This window comes from Mirounga angustirostris, unplaced genomic scaffold, assembly GCF_029215605.1.
Source record: "Mirounga angustirostris isolate CCGP_5_RB_7025 unplaced genomic scaffold, mMirAng1.0.hap1 SCAF_10, whole genome shotgun sequence".
Classification (NCBI taxonomy): Eukaryota; Metazoa; Chordata; class Mammalia; order Carnivora; family Phocidae; genus Mirounga; species Mirounga angustirostris.
Window position 1 is genome coordinate 83,836,456 of NW_026991718.1, and position 17,891 is coordinate 83,854,346.

The following is a 17,891-nucleotide window of genomic DNA, read 5'->3' on the forward strand; positions in this document are numbered from 1 at the left end:
CCGGGCTGTTATGAGTAGTATGTAACCCCACCATAACCCAGCAAGATGCAGTTAACAGGATTGTTTTTAGAAAGAAAATAGGGTCCTAGAATAGGATCGATGTTATTTTAGCAATTAGGGAAAACTTTTGAGCCAATAAAGTTTTTATAGCTATTCTAGACCTTTTTTTTTTTTTTTAATCTTCTCCCACCTAAATCTTGAAAAAGCAGCTTTGTTTGCTAGGTTCCTTGAGGATTTCTTTTATCCAGTATGACATGAGGTTCTTGCTAAGCTCTATTCTAGAGTGGCCACAGGACATCTAAGATAGGATCTGTCTGTATAATATCAAATATGTGGCTCTTCTTTCTCTTGGTTAGACCTACATGATGACTTAATTAGCTGTAGTTAACAAAGGTAAAAATGAGATTCTTGAACTGCCTAAGCTGGAGTGATAAATGTGCATAATTCTTGGGATCTGACCTCTGTGATTCTTAGACTAAATCAGAATACTGTCTCACTTAATATTCAGCAGTTAGAGTGTACTTTTTCAGACTTTCTTCTGTTAAGGCTTTTTGCTATTAGAAAATTAAATCTAATTTTATTATGGAATAATCTTGATTCAGCTGCATCTCTTTCTATTCCAATATATCCTACATGCTGAGGCAACTGACTCTTCACTGAAACTAACATGGCCTCCTCTTGGGCCCCTGAGCCAGAGGGGTGGAATTTGAACTCTTGGCCAACCTGGAGTTCCCTCCAGACGGGCCTCCAGGTGGCTTTTCCAACCTGTGTTGGCAAAGAAAAGAAAGATGAAACCTCTGCTGGGATACAGGGTGATATGCGGGGTGGGGGAAGGGTACTGAACTTCACATTGAAATGGCTTAAAAAAAAAGAAACGAAAACAAAAACAAAACCAGAGGATATCCAAAGGAGCTCTCTTGCACTGTTGGTGGGAATGTAAGCCGGTGCAGCCACTGTGGAAAACAGTATGGATGTTCTTCAAAAAGTTAAAACTAGAACTACCATATGATTCAGCAATCACTACTGGGTGTTGAGCCAAAGAATACAGAAACACTAATACAGAGGGGTACATGCACCCCTAGGTTATTACATTATTTACAATAGCCAACTTATGGCAGCAGCCCAAGTGTCCCCTCGACTGATGAATGGGTAAGGAAGATGTGGTATATACATACAATGGAATATTACTCAGCCATAAAGAGTGAACTCTTGCCATTTGCAATAACATGGCTGGATCTAGAGCGTATAATGCTAAGTGAAATAAGTCAGAGAAAGACAAATACCAAATGATTTCACAAAACAAGCAAAGGGGAATAAAGAGAGAGAGAGGCAAACCAAGAAACAGACTCTTAACAGAGAACAAACTGATGGTTCCCAGAGGGGAAGTGGGTGGGAAGATGGGGGAGATAGGTGATGGGGATTAAGGAGTGCAGTTGTCATGAGCACTGGGTGTTGTATGGAAGTGTCGAATCACTGTATCATACACCTGAAACTAATATTACAGTGTCTGTTAACTGGAATTAAAAACTTAAAAAAAAAAATCCAGAGATACATTTTCTGTTTACTTTTTATTTTAAATGACTTTCTGGAGTCATTTGTTCTTAATTCTTTTGCTTAGTAATGTGTTCTACCCTCCGGTTCTTGCTCACACCTTTCTGGCCTGGAGAGCCCCCCTCTGCCTCCACTGCCGCCCCCCCTCCCCAATCCTTCCCATCTTCTAAGACTGAAATCAGCCTCCTTTCCCTTTTCCCCACATCCCGGTTTCCTGCCGTATACCTGGTTCAGCATCACCTCTTTCAATCGCCCCCGCTTTTACTCCCTTCTCGTCTCCTTTCCATTGGGACTGCTGTTGATTGGCTAACATTCAGAAACACTGGAGTAAGGTGTTTATTGATTGGTGGACGCTATTACCATTGGGGTGAGGCGGTTGTTGATTGGTGGACTCCATTGGGGTGAGATGGTTGTTGATTGGCTAGCTCTTTGAAGCACTGGGGCAAAGCACCTATTGATTGGCTGACTTCCCTGGAGTGAGGCAGTTATTGATTGGCTGGCCTCGTGAAGTTTTTATATTGACGGGAAGTTGTTGTAAATCAATTAGAATAGGTTTGACACCCATTGCTATCATTTTCTAGGTGCGAGGGAACTTTTAATTTTCATCCTAGATTTTCTGGGTTGGAATAAGCCCATCAAAATGCAGATCACGCATTAGACCCTCACCCAGCCACCTACCCCAGAAGGGGGCACATGAGCACAGATTTGGGAGTCCACAGACCTGGGCTCAGATCCCGATTCTGTTATTCAGCACGTCACCTAATCTCTGTGATCCTCAGTCTCCTAAAAGATAACACCTCCATGAAAGGTGGGTGTTCCGGAGATTAAACGAGTTGACCTGCGTCAGGTACCCATCACACACTCAGAATTCTCGTGATCATACACAGGTCTAACAACCCAAGGAAAGCATCCTGCGGTGGCATTTTGTGACTCAGTTCCCTCTTACTTGGTTTTTCCCTTCTGAGGCCTGTCAGAAAGATGAACTGTAAAAACCTGATGCTCAGACCTCACTCCTCAAGATTCTGATCTAATTGGTCTGTGGTAGAGCCCAGACACCATATGTGTTTAAGCTCCCAGTGATGTCAGTATACACTGAAGCATACCCTGCCTGGCTAGCTCCTTCCTTAACTGCTGTTCATGCAGTTAAATCACGCAGGAAAGTAATAAATTGCTCTGATTGGCCTTATGTGATGGGCTGGTCTTGTTAAAAACTCTCTTGGGGCGCCTGGGTGGCTCAGTCGTTAAGCGTCTGCCTTCGGCTCAGGTCATGATCCCAGGGTCCTGGGATCGAGCCCCACATCGGGCTCCCTGCTCAGCCAGGAGCCTGCTTCTCCCTCTCCCACTCCCCCTGCTTGTGTTCCCTCTCTCGCTGTCTCTCTCTCTTTCTGTGTCAAATAAATAAGAATTAAAAAAAATAATAAAAATAAATAAAAACTCTCTTGAAAACTGTGTAATTAAGAAACTAACCTGGTATTCAAATGGGATATTCTCTGAGCCCCAATCCTATTACTGATCTCATTATTATTAAAAAAAAAAAAGAAAGAAAAACTGCCTTTATGACTTCAAAAAGTTTAACCCTGACAGAAAGGTCAGGAGAGAGAGAGATACATAGTATGGACTGGAGATTTCCCAAAAGTATGTAACAAAATGGTCTACAGTTTGGAAATAAGCATTGTGTAAACTTTGTCCTCTTGGATGTCACATACATTATGCATAAGGATTATTAAATATTTCCTCCTTCCTGAAAGGTTTGTTATCTCTAAATTTGGAAGTTAATTCAAGAAACAGGAGAACATGTATTATTTATAAGTCTCTTTAGCATCTAGTAGAAAGTGTCATGTTATTTAAAAATGGTATTCGTGCTTCCATGGAGTCAGTGCACACTGGTTCCCTCTATCATCCTAAAGTCATCCCTAGAAGGTAATGAGAAATTGTCTCTGTCAGAGGGGAGGAGGGTTTTAGTCAAGACTCTTTCCATTATCCCTTCCTTCCAAGTTTTAAGGAAGCCTAGTCAGTTGAAGGACTGAATATTGAATTTTTCTGCTGGAAAAAATACTGGGCCATCTTGTACCTAAAAAATAGGGAGCTGCTGACATAGTTGATGACTATATTCATTTTAGTCATTCAGTTATGCCTTTGCTATATATTACTTCCAGAACTGACTTAACTAGATGTATAATATACTATATTTATTTCTTGTTTTAATAAACTTTGTATTTTGGGATGATCTTATATATGGTTCACTCTTGGTGTTGCATATTTTATGGGTCTCAACAAATGTATAATGATGTATATCCACTATTAAAGTATCATACAGAGCAGTTTCACAGCTTTAAAAATCTTACGCTCCACCTGTTTGTCCCACCCTCCTCCATCACCCCTGGCAACCACTGATCTTCTTACTGTCTCCGTTGCTTTGCTTTTTCCAGAATGTCATAGAGTTGGCATTGTTAAAGAGAAAAATATCCATGACACTTTTTATTTTATTTATTTATTTATTTATTATTTTTTAAAGATTTTATTTATTTATTTATTTGACAGAGAGACACAGCAAGAGAGGGAACACAAGCAGGGGGAGTGGGAGAGGGAAAAGCAGGCTTCCCGCTAAGCAGGGAGCCCCAGCGGGACTCGACCCCAGGAACCTGGGATCATGACCTGAGCCGAAGGCAGACGCTTAACGACTGAGCCACCCAGGTGCACCATGACACTTTTTAAAGAGGGGTAAGGCAGACTTTACTGAGAGGCATTACTACAAGGGAGTTGCATTTGGGCTCAATTCTAAATACAAGAAGGAAAAATAGTTCATTATCAGGGAGTAAGGTAGGCTATAGATGAATGGATGGTTACTGAGAGGAAACATCAGGGGTAAAGGAGGGATTCTGACTAAACTGACCTGACAGGATTCTTCCTGAAGGCAGGCCAGGCGATGAGGCATCCCCTGGATAAGAGTGGAGGATTCTGGCTCAACCAGCTTAGCAGGATTCATGGTAAAATTGGGACATGAAGAGATAGATGTTGAGGCTTAGTCTGGGAAGAGGATTCAGAGGAGCCTGACTAAAGTTTCATCAAGGAGAGGGTCTTTGTGAGAATGAGACAGTGGGTGGCGTTTACAGAGTTGCTTCTTTACTTAGCAATGCCTTTTCATGGCTTGATAACTCATTTCTTTTTATCACTGAGTAATATTCCATTACCTGGATATACCACAGTTTATTCATTCACCTCCTGAAGGAAATCTTGATCACTTCCAAATTTTGCCAATTATGAGTGAAGCTGCTATAAACACCCTTGTGCAGGTTTCAAGAGTAATTTTATTTTATTTTGTTAAAGATTTTATTTATTTATTTGAGAGAGAGAGAAAGAGAGCATGAGTGGGGGAGGGGCAAAGGCAGAGGGAGAAGCAGGCTCCCCACTGAGCAGAGAGCCCAATGTGGGGCTCAATCCAAGGACCCTGGGATCATGACTTGAGCCAAAGGCAGATGCTTAACCAACTGAGCCACCAAGGTGCCCCTCAAGAGTAATTTTACATGTATAGAAAAATTGCAAAGATAGTACAGAGCATTCCCCATATACCTTTTCCTCTGTTTACCATCTAGTATTAACCTCTCCCACAGCCATGGTACATTTGTCAAAACTAAGGGATGAACATTGGTATGTGTTACTGTTAACTAGATCTTACTCAGATTTCACCATTGTTTCCACTAATTTCCTTTTTCTGTTTCAGGAGCCCACCAGGATACCACATTTATTTTAGTTTTAATTTGTAAGGGCAGTTTGGGTGTGTGTGTACATTAAATGCGTTCATAAAATTCAGTATATCTTGAGACAGTGGATGTAAACATAGCAGCTACAAGGAGCTGCCATTACTTAATCAAGTGAACACATTTAATTATGACATCGTTACTTAGACTTTTTGGAAAGTTTGTTTTCGGTTTTGGCACAGCAGGCAGATTTCCCAGTATACAAAATGAGGATTTGTTTTATTAGGTTGCCGTTTCTAAACAAAATACTGAAGCTTGTTGAAAGAAGGTCATCTTAAGGTTATTTCAAGACCCAGGAGGAAACTGGTTGCCAAGTTTTCATAAAAGCTGTCAGTGCGTAATTTTTCAAGTTGATACGCAGGATGAAGTGTTTGGTTGGTTCTCTAATGAGCATCTCCAAATGTTTTGCTGGCAGAAGGACTCCATGAAAGATGACAGAGGAAGTTATTGTGATAGCAAAGTGGGACTACACTGCCCAGCAGGACCAGGAGCTGGACATCAAGAAAAACGAGCGCCTATGGCTGCTGGACGACTCTAAGACATGGTGGCGGGTGAGGAACGCGGCCAACCGGACGGGCTACGTGCCCTCCAACTACGTGGAGAGGAAGAACAGCCTGAAGAAGGGCTCCCTTGTGAAGAACCTGAAGGACACGCTAGGTGAGTGTGCCCACTCGGTAGGACCCGGATTAGAGCTGAACTACTTCCTGTGAGGGAAGGCAAGGAAGCCTTGCATTTTTGAGGAGAGAGCGTTCATCTTTTTAATTCATGTGTGTGTTTTTAAAAAGGTCTGTTTTAAAGTTTACATCTTTCTAGTTGTCTTTTTTTTTAATCTCTGAAAATGAAGCGATCCCGGTGGAGAAATACCATGTTTGTCTTTTCCTGGAGATATTAGAGTCTGGAGTCTTATGGAAGTTGACACTTCTGCGTGTTGGGAACCCCTGCATGTGTCTCTGTCTCCTGACATCAATATTCTGGAGGTTCCTGACGTGCAGTTACCACCTCCAGAAATGTCAGCCGCTCTGCCCATGTCACCCCATCAGGTCTTCTGTGTCTCACACAACCCTGTCCATGTGGCCTTCATGCATACAGTGGGAAGGAGCAAAGAGCACTTTGAACCGGGTGGATTTTTTTCCCCCTCTCCTAGACTTATGACGCCCATACTGCAGTCCTGGCCAGTGTTAGCTCAGGTGGCAGTGGGCGGGCACCAGTGTGGTGCCAGAGGCTGGCATCGGTCACTCGGGTGCGGAGTGTTGGGAGCTCAACCCAGCCGGGTCGTCATCTGGTTTTCTTCCCACGTGCCCTGTATCCCGACGTGACCCAGGCCACCTTGAATCACCTAAAGTTAATGGTGTCCGCTCTTGTCTTAGTGTGCATATCCGATGTACTTAGAGTAGTGACTGCTTCAGATGATGTGGGGAAGTAACTGTGAGGGCCTTGCCAAAGAACGATGAGCCAAGCTGCCATTTGCAAAAGTTGGTGTTGCCTCCTTATGAGTCTAATGTGGGTCATACCTGAGACTGCTGGTTATCATTTAAGAGTTTGCTATGAAATAAGTCAAATTATCACCTGTGTTACATTTACTTGACTTTTCCCTTTCTATTTTTAACAGGAGGATTTGTTTCATGTGGGGTGGGAAGGGAGCAAGTGGGAAAACTGGAAAGAAAATTATACACCGAATGTAGTGGGTGTTGCGAAGTAGTCATTTTAAATTTCATGCAATCTTGAAGAGTTTACTAAGTCTCTCTTCAGATCCACTTAAAGACTTCATTTATTGGGTAGTGTTTTTGTATTAGGGCTTAGGTTATTTCTGTGATGTGGAAAGAAAAATGAGACACAGGCCTGAGTATGAATCACACCAGTTATGACAGATTCTGAGGCTGATGTAGAAATTTCATTTTGCATGAGCAGTCTGATTCTTTTTTCCACTAACCTGATACCCCTGTAATTTTTTTTTCCCAAGTCACTTTGAAAGATACATTGTTGTCCTTTACCTATAGCTCTTAATTAACTTTGGCAAAAATGCAGTTAGCATGAACAGATAAATACCTGAGCTTAATTTTATTTATTTTTTCCAATTTCAGCCTCTCGCCCACCAAAGTACCTTCTTTGGGACCTGCTGAACATCCTTGACTTGCTTTGTTTTCTTTCTTATCCATTTTTTAATATTGGGAAATTGAATGAAATGATTGGAAGGGAAATAAGACAAAGCAAGCACTCCGAACTATCTAGAAATGCCCTGGAATACCTTGTCATTTTTTTTTTTTTTCCCTTTACTTGGTAGAAGGAGAAAAGACAAAGCCTCAAATGGAAACCATTAACCAGATGTCTCACTCCGTGTCTACTTTTTCTCGAGCTGTGATCTGTTTGGTGTGCTGGGGAACTGTGGGCCTCTCGTCACAGAGGAGCCTCACTCCACCAGCTGCTCCTGGTGCTGGGTGCTGGGTGTTGGGGGTACTGTGGCTCTGAGCATAGAGGAACTTCATTCCACTAGCTCCTCCCGGTGCTGGGTGCTCGGTGCTGGGGGTACTGTGGCTCTCAGCATAGAGGAACCTCACTCCACCAGCTCCTCCCGGTGCTGGGTGCTGGGGGTACTGTGGGCTCTCAGCATAGAGGAACCTCACTCCACCAGCCCCTCCCGGTGCTGGGTGCTGGGTGCTGGGGGTACTGTGGCTCTCAGTATAGAGGAACCTCACTCCACTAGCTCCTCCCAGTCCTGGGTGCTGGGTGCTGGGGGTACTGTGGCTCTCAGCATAGAGGAACCTCACTCCACTAGCCCCTCCCAGTGCTGGGTGCTGGGTGCTGGGGGTACTGTGGCTCTCAGCATAGAGGAACCTCACTCCACCAGCCCCTCCCGGTGCTGGGTGCTGGGGGTACTGTGGCTCTCAGCATAGAGGAACCTCACTCCACCAGTCCCTCCCAGTGTTGGTTGCTGGGGGTACTGTGGCTCTCAGCATAGAGGAACCTCACCACCAGTACCTCCCGGTGCTGGGTGCTGGGGGTACTGTGGCTCTCAGCACAGAGGAACCTCACTCCACCAGCCCCTCCCAGTGCTGGGTGCTGGGGGTACTGTGGGCTCTCAACATAGAGGAACCTCACTCCACCAGCCCCTCCCGGTGCTGGGTGCTGGGGGTACTGTGGCTCTCAGCATAGAGGAACCTCACTCCACCAGCCCCTCCCAGTGCTGGGTGCTGGGTGCTGAGGATACTGTGGGCTCTCAGCATAGAGGAACCTCACTCCACTAGCCCCTCCCAGTGCTGGGTGCTGGGTGCTGGGTGCTGGGTGCTGGGGGTACTGTGGCTCTCAGCATAGAGGAACCTCACTCCACCAGCCCCTCCCGGTGCTGGGTGCTGGGTGCTGGGGGTACTGTGGCTCTCAGCATGGAGGAACCTCACTCCACCAGCCCCTCCCGGTGTTGGATGCTGGGGGTACTGTGGCTCTCAGAATAGAGGAACCTCACTCCACCAGCCTCTCCCGGTGTTGGGTGCTGGGGGCACTGTGGCTCTCAACATAGAGGAACCTCACTCCACTAGCTCCTCCCAGTGCTGGGTGCTGGGTGCTGGGGGTACTGTGGCTCTCAGCATAGAGGAACCTCACTCCACTAGCTCCTCCCGGTGCTGGGTGCTGGGTGCTGGGGGTACTGTGGCTCTCGGCATAGAGCAACCTCACTCCACCAGTCCCTCCCAGTGCTGGGTGCTGGGGGTACTGTGGCTCTCAGCATAGAGGAACCTCACTCCACCAGACCCTCCCGGTGCTTGGTGCTGGGCCCTGCCCCGCCCCTGACAGATGGCCACCCAGCTCTGCCAGAATACTTCTACCTCGACAGTCAGCCAGTTCCATTTTTGGAGAACACAGATTGCTCGAAAGCTCTCCCTTAAATAGAATCAAAGTTTGCTTTTCTTTAACTTTTTCCCCTTGGCTCTCGAGAGCTGCCTGAGTTAATGCGTGTTCCTCTCTTGGAAGATGACAGCTCCCCACCAGGCCTCAGTCACAGTTCAGGCGTGCATCTGCTTGGACACATTTGTGCTAAGCATTACGTGTTGTAAAAACACAAATAAAATTGTATTTTCAACATCCGTATCTGTGGAGAAATGCTCCCCCACCACCACCGTTTTTGTGTATCTTTTTATTTCTTGTTTACCATGTTGCCTCGAAGCCTTGCTTTTGTTGCACCAAGAGAGACCTTGGTATTCCATCATGAGTTTTCCATTGCCAAAGGGAAGTACCAAAGGGAAGGGAGGGCCCCCTCCCCATAAGAAATCCCCACAGCGGAGTGACTTCTTAATCCCCCACAGTCAGCCCTGACACAGCATCGTTGTCAACAAGGAAGGTGAGAAAACCTTCCACAGCTTGTCCTGCCTCCCACTTGTCCCTATGGCTAGAAAGATTGGAGCCAGGTGTTTGTGGCTCCCTGCTTTTAAAGTATTGTCACCAACATGCTGTCACAATTACAGTGTGATTTTAGTTGATGATGCAGCCAGCAGAAATTCTCTCTGCGTATTAGAAGGAGTGAAAATTATGTTGAAAACTACACGGCATTGTGTTGCCCTTCCAGTAGCTACTCATGGTGTCATCCACATTTGTGATTTTTACGCTATGGAAATCCACCTGATTCCTCAATCCGGAATAAAATTTCCCTGGCAGGTGCCTGGTTTGGAATAAAATAGCACCGGACTCCCCAGCAAAGTCACAGTGTTATAAATGTGTTTACGTCTCTGTTGCAGAGAACTGGTACTCTGTGGAGCTCCCTCCTGCTTTCTTATACTCAGTTGCTCTGTTGAGGTCAGTGGAAAATTCAGTTTAATCACATGCAATACTTTGTTAGAGTAACTTCTAGAAAGCAGTACCTTTGACAAAAAGATCTCTGTTAGGAAAGGATTCACATTCTTTCTTTTCCTTTAATAATTTATAATTGAATAAAACAGTATGAGCTCTTATTTACACATGAGCAAAACATTTATACGCTGGATCTCCTCTCATATTCAACTTATGATCATGAACAGTCAAAGAGAACTTTTCCGCAGATAACAAGGGGCAATTGTTAAGAACCCTTTCTCCTGGCTGAGCCCACTTGATGTTTTGAAGGGCTCAAACCATGCAGTTCTTTGCTCCGCGATGAGGAGCGTTCCTGGTCTACAGTCTGGCCTTGACATTGCAGCCTCGCTTATTAAATCATGCGGGTTAGGTGTTTTAAAGCACCGTGCTACATCTTTTGAGATGAGGAAGCTGCTTCCAGGGAGGTAGTTTTCAAAGATTTTCCCTCAGACTACTGAAGAACGGTTTTTGTTATAACTTCATGACAGCAGCTGGGACCCAGCAAAGCCCCAAAGGTTAACTCTGTTCTCGGTGGTTCACTGAAGTCCATGGGCTGCCTTGGGATGCCCAAAACGATACGGTTGCATTTAGAAGCTATTAGCAACCTCCTCGGGAGGGTTTGTTCCAAGGCACACGTGCTGTTTGCTGACTGCCTTCCTGGGTGTCTGGAGTCAGAAGTGATCCCCCCCCCCCCCCCACCGTTGTTTCTTTAGCATTTGTCCCAGTGTGACCATACCTAAGGCCAATTAGCACCCTGCCAGTGATTAGCCCCCGGACTCCCACCCCTGATTCCAAGCCAGACCTGGGAGCAGAGGGAGACTCCCTGATGCTAACTAACTGTAAAATAGCCCTCGGACCCTGTTGGTCTAATGCTTTCAGACAGGGAGGGAGCGGTTCCTATGGGTGAAATTCCCAAGGCCCTTAGAGGCAGAGCCATGCTGGGATTGACTTCGGGTGGCTACGTGACTTCCCCAGGAACACACTACTACTAGTCCTGGTGTGGGACAGAGATGGGATTTCATCTCAAACTTGAATCCAAATTCAAGTTGAATACCCGGATTTAGTAGGTGGGCATCTGATAGAATTCTGTTGCAGAGATGGGCAGTTAGAATATTAGAGGAGGGCGCCTGGGTGGCTCAGTTGGTTAGGCAACTGCCTTCGGCTCAGGTCATGATCCTGGAGTCCCGGGATCGAGTCCCGCATCGGGCTGCCTGCTCGGCAGGGAGTCTGCTTCTCCCTCTTCTCGCTCTCAAATAAATAAAATCTTTAAAAAAAAAAAAAAAAGAATATTAGAGGAGATTTTCTTGATACCCAGTCCTTTATTTTAGAGACAAAAACGTACTAGCACAACTTGAACGGGTTCAGAGAATTAGGTAATAATGTATTGATGTTAACTTCCTGATCTGATGGTTGTGTTATGGCTGTGGAGGAGAATGTCCTTATTTGTAGAAATACACACTGAGCTTTTAGGTTTGTTGGAACATCGTGTAGACAGGGGAGCGGTTCTCAGATGGCTCAGGGAAAATAACATTTTTGTGCCACTGTTGTAACTTTACGTTAAAATGAATGGATGGACGTGAGTGGTTTGGGGACCACCCCAAGGCTCTAAAGTTGGCTTGTAGCAGAGGAGATATAACTTGGGCTCCCCCTACCCCCAACTTTGTTTAGGCATCTACTTACCCTAAATTTGGCTTCAGCCTTTCAGAGATCAGAGTATCACTGAGCACCTGCTGCCATTGGACCTAAAACGTAAGAATAACACCGGGTGTAGACGTGTCTGACTGATGCTTCCTCAGGATGCTTTCCCACAATACTTGAGAACTTTAATTATCCAGAGTTCTGTCCTTGTCACTAGCTTGCAAGTGAGGGGATCCCTGCTGCTTGCTGGATCAGCCCAGATTATTCAGAGTCAGTTCAGTGTGTGCTTTTTTTGTTGAAGTGGAGAGAAGGAGAGTCATGGTCAGAAGTGACCTCCTGGGCTCACCGCCTCTGCGATTGTGTGGACTATGAGGGAATTTTCGTTTAGAGACCACAGGATTGTGGATCTTTGCTGTGCTTATAGATGTGCTCTGAGGGCTTGAGCCAGGGCAGGTGGTCAGTTAAAAATGAACGGTGAGTAACGAATGCCCCAGCCTGGGGTTGTGGGAGCTGAGTCTGAGTCTGTGCTGTCCCTTCCTTGCCTTGTCCCTGGGAAACCCCTTCTGAGCCACTTCATCCCCTGCTGAGTGACCTTTGAAAACAGTAACCAAAGCCTTTGAAACAGAGATGCAAACATTATGTGCAGATCAGCATGGTGTAATAGGGTATGTCTGGATCAGAAGTGGGAGCCTGGCTAGTTGTTTCATCCGGTGGGATATGAAGAAAGGAGAAGGTTCAAACCCTGACTTTGGGAAGCTTGTGATAACTGGGGAAATGACACTGGCACAAATAAGCAGTCCTCAGCTGAGCTGTGGCACTGTCTCGGCCTGTCTTATTGAAAACTGCAGTGTGGGCCTCTGTCCTACCTTTCACAGAGCCGTATGCATAGTGGTTAGGAGAGAGACTCACCGCCACGTTCAGATCCAGTCTTTACCAAACTGTTGAACTCTGTGAACCTCAACTGCATTATCTGTAAAATGGGATAAATGACTGCTTGTCTCCTGCAATTGTTGAGAATTGAATGGAGTCATTCAGTAAAGAATACCCACGCTGAGTGGACCCTTGGGAGAGCAGATGGGGCTTCAGATGAGGAAGGGAGAACATAAGCCAAGATTTGGAGGCTAGAATCCAAATTGTGTTGAAGGATGTTCAGGGAGCTAGCTGGACTGGGGTGAGGGAGAACATGGGGGCATCCTGAGGGATCCGGGTGCCCCACATGGCAGGCCCTGAACACCAGGTACCATTTAGAAAGGGAACCCCCAAGAGTTTCCATATGGTGGACAGAGATGACTGTCAGGGCATGTGGGAGGCAGCCTGGTCCTTAGGAAGGGACTGGTAAGGGCCTGTCTGTCCATAGGAGGCTGGGAATGAGGCCTCAGAGCCTCCCAGGGGTGATGTTGTAAGTCCTGAGCTCAGCAGCGGAGGGGGATTTCACAGGAAAGCCCCAGGACTCTGTGTTGACTGGGTATGGAGCAGCTAGAAGAAGTATTAGCCACAGACGACTCCGGGGTTCTGAGCCTGAATGAATGTCCAGCAGAGAATTTGGGAAGTAGGAAGAGAAACAGGGCCATGAGGGCAAGACCTGTTTGAGTTTGAGGTGACAGCAGGACATCTGTGAAAACGTTCAGTGGGATACTTTAGGCGTGAATGCCAACTTCAGGAGACAAAATTCAGATGTTTGTGATAATGTACTTCCTATTTCTAAGTGATTTTTGGTTTTGGACTTCTATGTAAATATTTTTATCCAGGGCCCACAGTGGAGACCTGACATTTCTTCAACAGTGTATTAGGGACCTCAGATAGTCTTTCAGTGTTTCTGTTGTCCCGAGGACTGGTCCCAGGCCTCCGGTCCCCGCTTTGGAGCTCTGTCACCACAGCTGTGCTCTGGCAGAAGAGCCTGCAGGCTCCCTGAGCCCACATTCCCCGTGCTCCTGACATTCCCTGCAAAAAGTGTCCCCCCACACCCCACAGCCAAACCAAAAGCGAATGCCGCTGAAAAATTCAGACCAGGACCCCAAAATGGATTTTGTGTGCAGGCTGCCAGTGAGCGGACAATAGTAACCATCTCTCTCTGAGTACCTCATTGTGCCCGATAGCATGCTAGGTGCCTGCATGCATTTCTGTTTTCATCTTCACAGTAACTCAAAGAGGGATGTGCTGATATCCTGGATCCCTGTGTGAAAACCGGGAAGTTAGGGATGTGCCCAGGAACACGCAGTAAGGGACAGGGTTGGAATTCACACCACGTCTGCCTGACTTCAACCTCTGTTATTGTTGATCAGCTGCTAGAATTGGGGATTCAGATCGGTCAGGGTTGGGGGGACACACACAGTGCCTGCCAATGAAATCCACCCCTCCCCGGGGCCCCACCCACACAGCCATTGTGGTTTCCTGCCACTCTTGCTCTGGCCCCTAAAATGCTAGGGAACCAGCTCCTTCAGTGGGCATCATTTTCTCCCTGACCCCAAGGGAGTCACTTAGTAATTCTGCCCAGTTCCTTCATGTGGAGGTGAGCAAGAGCCATTCATTAAAATGATTTAGAAGCCAAATGTCAGGGGAACATGTCTCCTTGTCTGAACATTGATTTTTATTTCGGGAGCCGTTTGGCCAGCAGCAAGCCTGTAACCGCCACTACTGGGCACATACAGTTCAGCCGTCTTGGCCACTCATGGTTTCTCTGGACGACCCAGGTCTCTGCAAACAGGTATTCCTCAGCCCTGTAATCTCTGAGATGCCGGTACTTTATCAAACTACCATTTAACGCAGCACACTTAATTTTAAAAGCCTGGAAGATATGAGAAAATACAAATCACCTGTGATCTCCTCACCCAGAACTCATCCCTGGGTCTGTAATCATCTGCGTCTGTTTTCTCAGTACTTATACGTGTATATAATGGGAACCACGATGTGTAGGTGACTCCTCGCTGTTACTAATACTAGCTGTCGCACTGCCGTTAGTCCGGATGATACCAGGCTCTTTCTGCAAGGTGCACATGCTGGTCCCAGCACGTCCCTGAGTTCTGGATGTTCTATCAGCCATGCAGGAGGAGAAGCTGATTCTTTGTGGTACATCCGTCATAGAAGTAGTTTGTTTCCTAGTTGGAATGTGCTTTAAGAGTGAGAAAATCGCTGTTAATCTTCCTGGGAGTCATTTAAACGTGATTCCTAAGCTATGTCTCCCTGAGGAACCAGTTCTTTGTTTCGAGAAAGTACAAAGCCAAGCCATTCCCCATGAAAAGTTTGTACATAACATGTGGAAAGACTAAGGTAACTTACGCCTTCTGATTTTTTTTTTAATCCCAGTATAGGTAACATGCAGTGATCTGTTAGTTTCTGGTGTACAGTATAGTGATTCAACACTTCCATCCATCACCCAGTGCTCATCATGACAGGTGCACTCCTTACTCCCCATCACCTAGTAACTCCTTTTGATTTTTGAACATTCGATTCCTCCAGCCAATTTTCACCCCCCAACCGTAACAAAACAGGGCGTCTGGGTTCTCAGAGTTAAAATAAGCATGTGAGATTTACCTTGCTGGTCTCTGTTGTATAATCTACCATTGTTATGACCATGAATCCCCTACACGTCTCATAATTTGGAATTCTTTAGGATTCTGTCTTGGGAGCTCTCGTTCCCAATAGAAGTGACCTGCCAAATGTATTGCCCACATAATATGGAAGCTTCTACGGCAGTTGTGGTGCCAGCGACCCAAAATAAACTTGGATTTGTTTTTGTATATCATAAGCGTCCAAGTATTTAGAACCAAAAATGTAAAACAACTCACAACAGATTAGTGGGAGGATAATTAGAGACGAGACAGATTGTTAAAAAGAATGCTAACGAGAGAAAAGCCAGGAGAGGCAAGGGGAAATGAGGAGGGGTCTGTACCCCAGAAAACCAGGAGAAGCAGGCGTGTAGTCACGTGTGGTTGTGCGAGAGCCACGTTGCTCTTGGGCTGGCCACTACCCGCCCCCCCCCCACCCCGTGTCCTGAGGAAGGAGGAGAACACAGGTTAAGTACTTCCCAGAAACCGATGCCTTGTATGCTGCTTGTTAAAATTATCATTTTCTGCTTCAGTTTTCTAAAGAACATAGAGAATACCCTTTCTTGACTAAAGAGTTATTCATGTGGGAGCCTTAAGTTTTAGAACAGAGAAACATGAACTAAAAATGCCTAAGAATTAAAGTAAAATCTTCTTACCATGTTTCTAACTGCACTTCCCCATATGGCACACTCTCTTTTTTAGACCCTCTCCATATGTCTCAAATGTTCCTTCTCGCTGTTACATTTTTGTGTCTGTCCCCTGGGGGTAGACATGGAGTGCAGAGAGGGTATTTGTTTACCCGCATGTGCTGTGGTGCTTGATGCTGAGCCCCTCAGATCCCTGCAGGGCCTGCCTGGGCACCTCCTTTGTGGTGCCTCCTCCCGCTGAGCCCCTACTGGGCGCTCAGCACTGGAGGGCAGGTGGGCACCTGCAGGGCCCCTGCCTGATCCCCACACTAGGCTGGAGTGTAATTGGCAGGCTGCAGGAGGCCCTCCACACTGTTGATGCCTTGTCTTCGTACTTCCCCAACTCTGCTGTGAACCCACAGACTCTACAAATACCCGCAGTTGCTCCAGTGGTTCTCACAGCCGGGAAGCCACCCAGAGGGCAGTTCTTCATCCATTTTTAAGGCTGGAGCCATCGTGTTTCCTTGGAGTGGGCCGTTGTGTGATGGTTGTTTGCAGGAAATCTTGCTTGACTTTGTATTTTTTTTTTCAGGGAGCAACACAGTGGATGGTCTGACTTGGAAAATTGGAGTGTTTATAAGTAGAGCATGAATTAGTAGTGGTTCTTAGGCTACTAATTTAATCTGGCTAAATCCATAATGTTTAACCTAAGGTGGTAAGAAAAATGCTGTGGTGACCATTTGAACCCCTTGAGGTTCTTCCGTGGATTTTTTTTTTCTTTTATCCAAATATGTACAGTTAAGTTTAAAAAGTGGAATTCATTTGAGAGTTCGGCTATCTGTAGAACCCTGGAATACCAGAATGAGGCTTGAGATAACCTGGTCCAAGCTTTTCTATGAAAATCAGGCAAATTGAGTGACTTGCCCAATGTTGCAAGACTCATTCACAGCAGAGCCAGGCCTCTCAAGGTGCAGGCGGGATGCTGTCCGTGGAAGCCAGACATGAAGGGGGCCTGGAGGCCAGGAGCCCAGGAACATTAAAGGCCCCTTCTTGGAGCATGGGCAGGTAGAGCCTGGCATCTTAGTCACGGTATCTGCCCTGTCCAGAGCAGCATGTGAGCCTTTCTGCTCATCCCTACTGGGAAAACGGGGCTCCTTTTTCACCTTATGCGAAGGCCCATTTTGCACTGATCGCTCATTCCCTCTGACTGATCATGGTGGCCCTGTGACATCACTGCTCCTGACGTGGAAAGCAGGAGTGAGGTTGAGGGCCTGACCACCCCCCCCACCAGAGCATTTAGGAAGAAAACACGTATGTGCCCACCTCTGTTGGGAGAACACCACCTGTGCTCTTCTCCACTTGCCCCTGCCTGTGTTCTCAACCAGGAAGGGAAACCCTTAGATGTTTTAATAATAGCAATAAACACAATGACGGCTATCGCTTGGTCTTTTGCTGTGTCTGAGACACTGCGCTTCGTGTGCTCCCCCATTCCTGGACCCTCCTAACAGCCCACAGGGGCACCGATATCCTCATATTACAGATGAAGAAACCAAGGGATAGAGATGCTATTGAACCAAGGTCCAAAGCTAATAGTTGGTGTGAGAGCCAGGCTTGGAATGCAGTCTGAAGTATGGCTCCGTCATCTCTGCCAGCCACTTGCCACCTGTGTTCTCCCCCACAAGTGTGCCTGTCCCTTTACTCGTTTGCATGTATTTTCGTATTTCATCTTACTTAGCAGGTACAGTCCTAAAAAGTTGCCTGTGTGCCGAGCCTCTGCCAGTGGATTGACACGTTCAGTAATGTGGCAGTGTGTTGTAGCTGAGCCGCACCACGTCTTGTACACCCCTTTGCATATTCAGAAATGCTGTGCTAATGGGTCGGGGATACGTGTTGAGAGGTGCTAAATATGTATATTTTTAATTAAAAATTATAATGAAAATTTTAAAAAATTCTTTTCATTG

General features: G+C 46.2%; 1 protein-coding gene across 11 annotated transcripts in view; it reads left to right on the forward strand.

The window, feature by feature from the left end:
- NCK2 (NCK adaptor protein 2) overlaps window positions 1–17,891 on the forward strand; it is a 149,106-nt gene that overhangs the window by 103,030 nt on the left and 28,185 nt on the right. For 10 of the 11 annotated variants that reach the window (XM_064572671.1, XM_045885288.3, XM_045885289.3 and 7 more), the window contains one exon: window positions 5,725–5,966. In XM_064572671.1, coding sequence (XP_064428741.1) covers window positions 5,741–5,966 — 226 coding nt within the window. In that variant the 5' untranslated portion in view covers window positions 5,725–5,740. The remainder of the gene's footprint in view (window positions 1–5,724; window positions 5,967–17,891) is intronic. The other variant, XM_045885297.3, reaches the window with a different exon arrangement.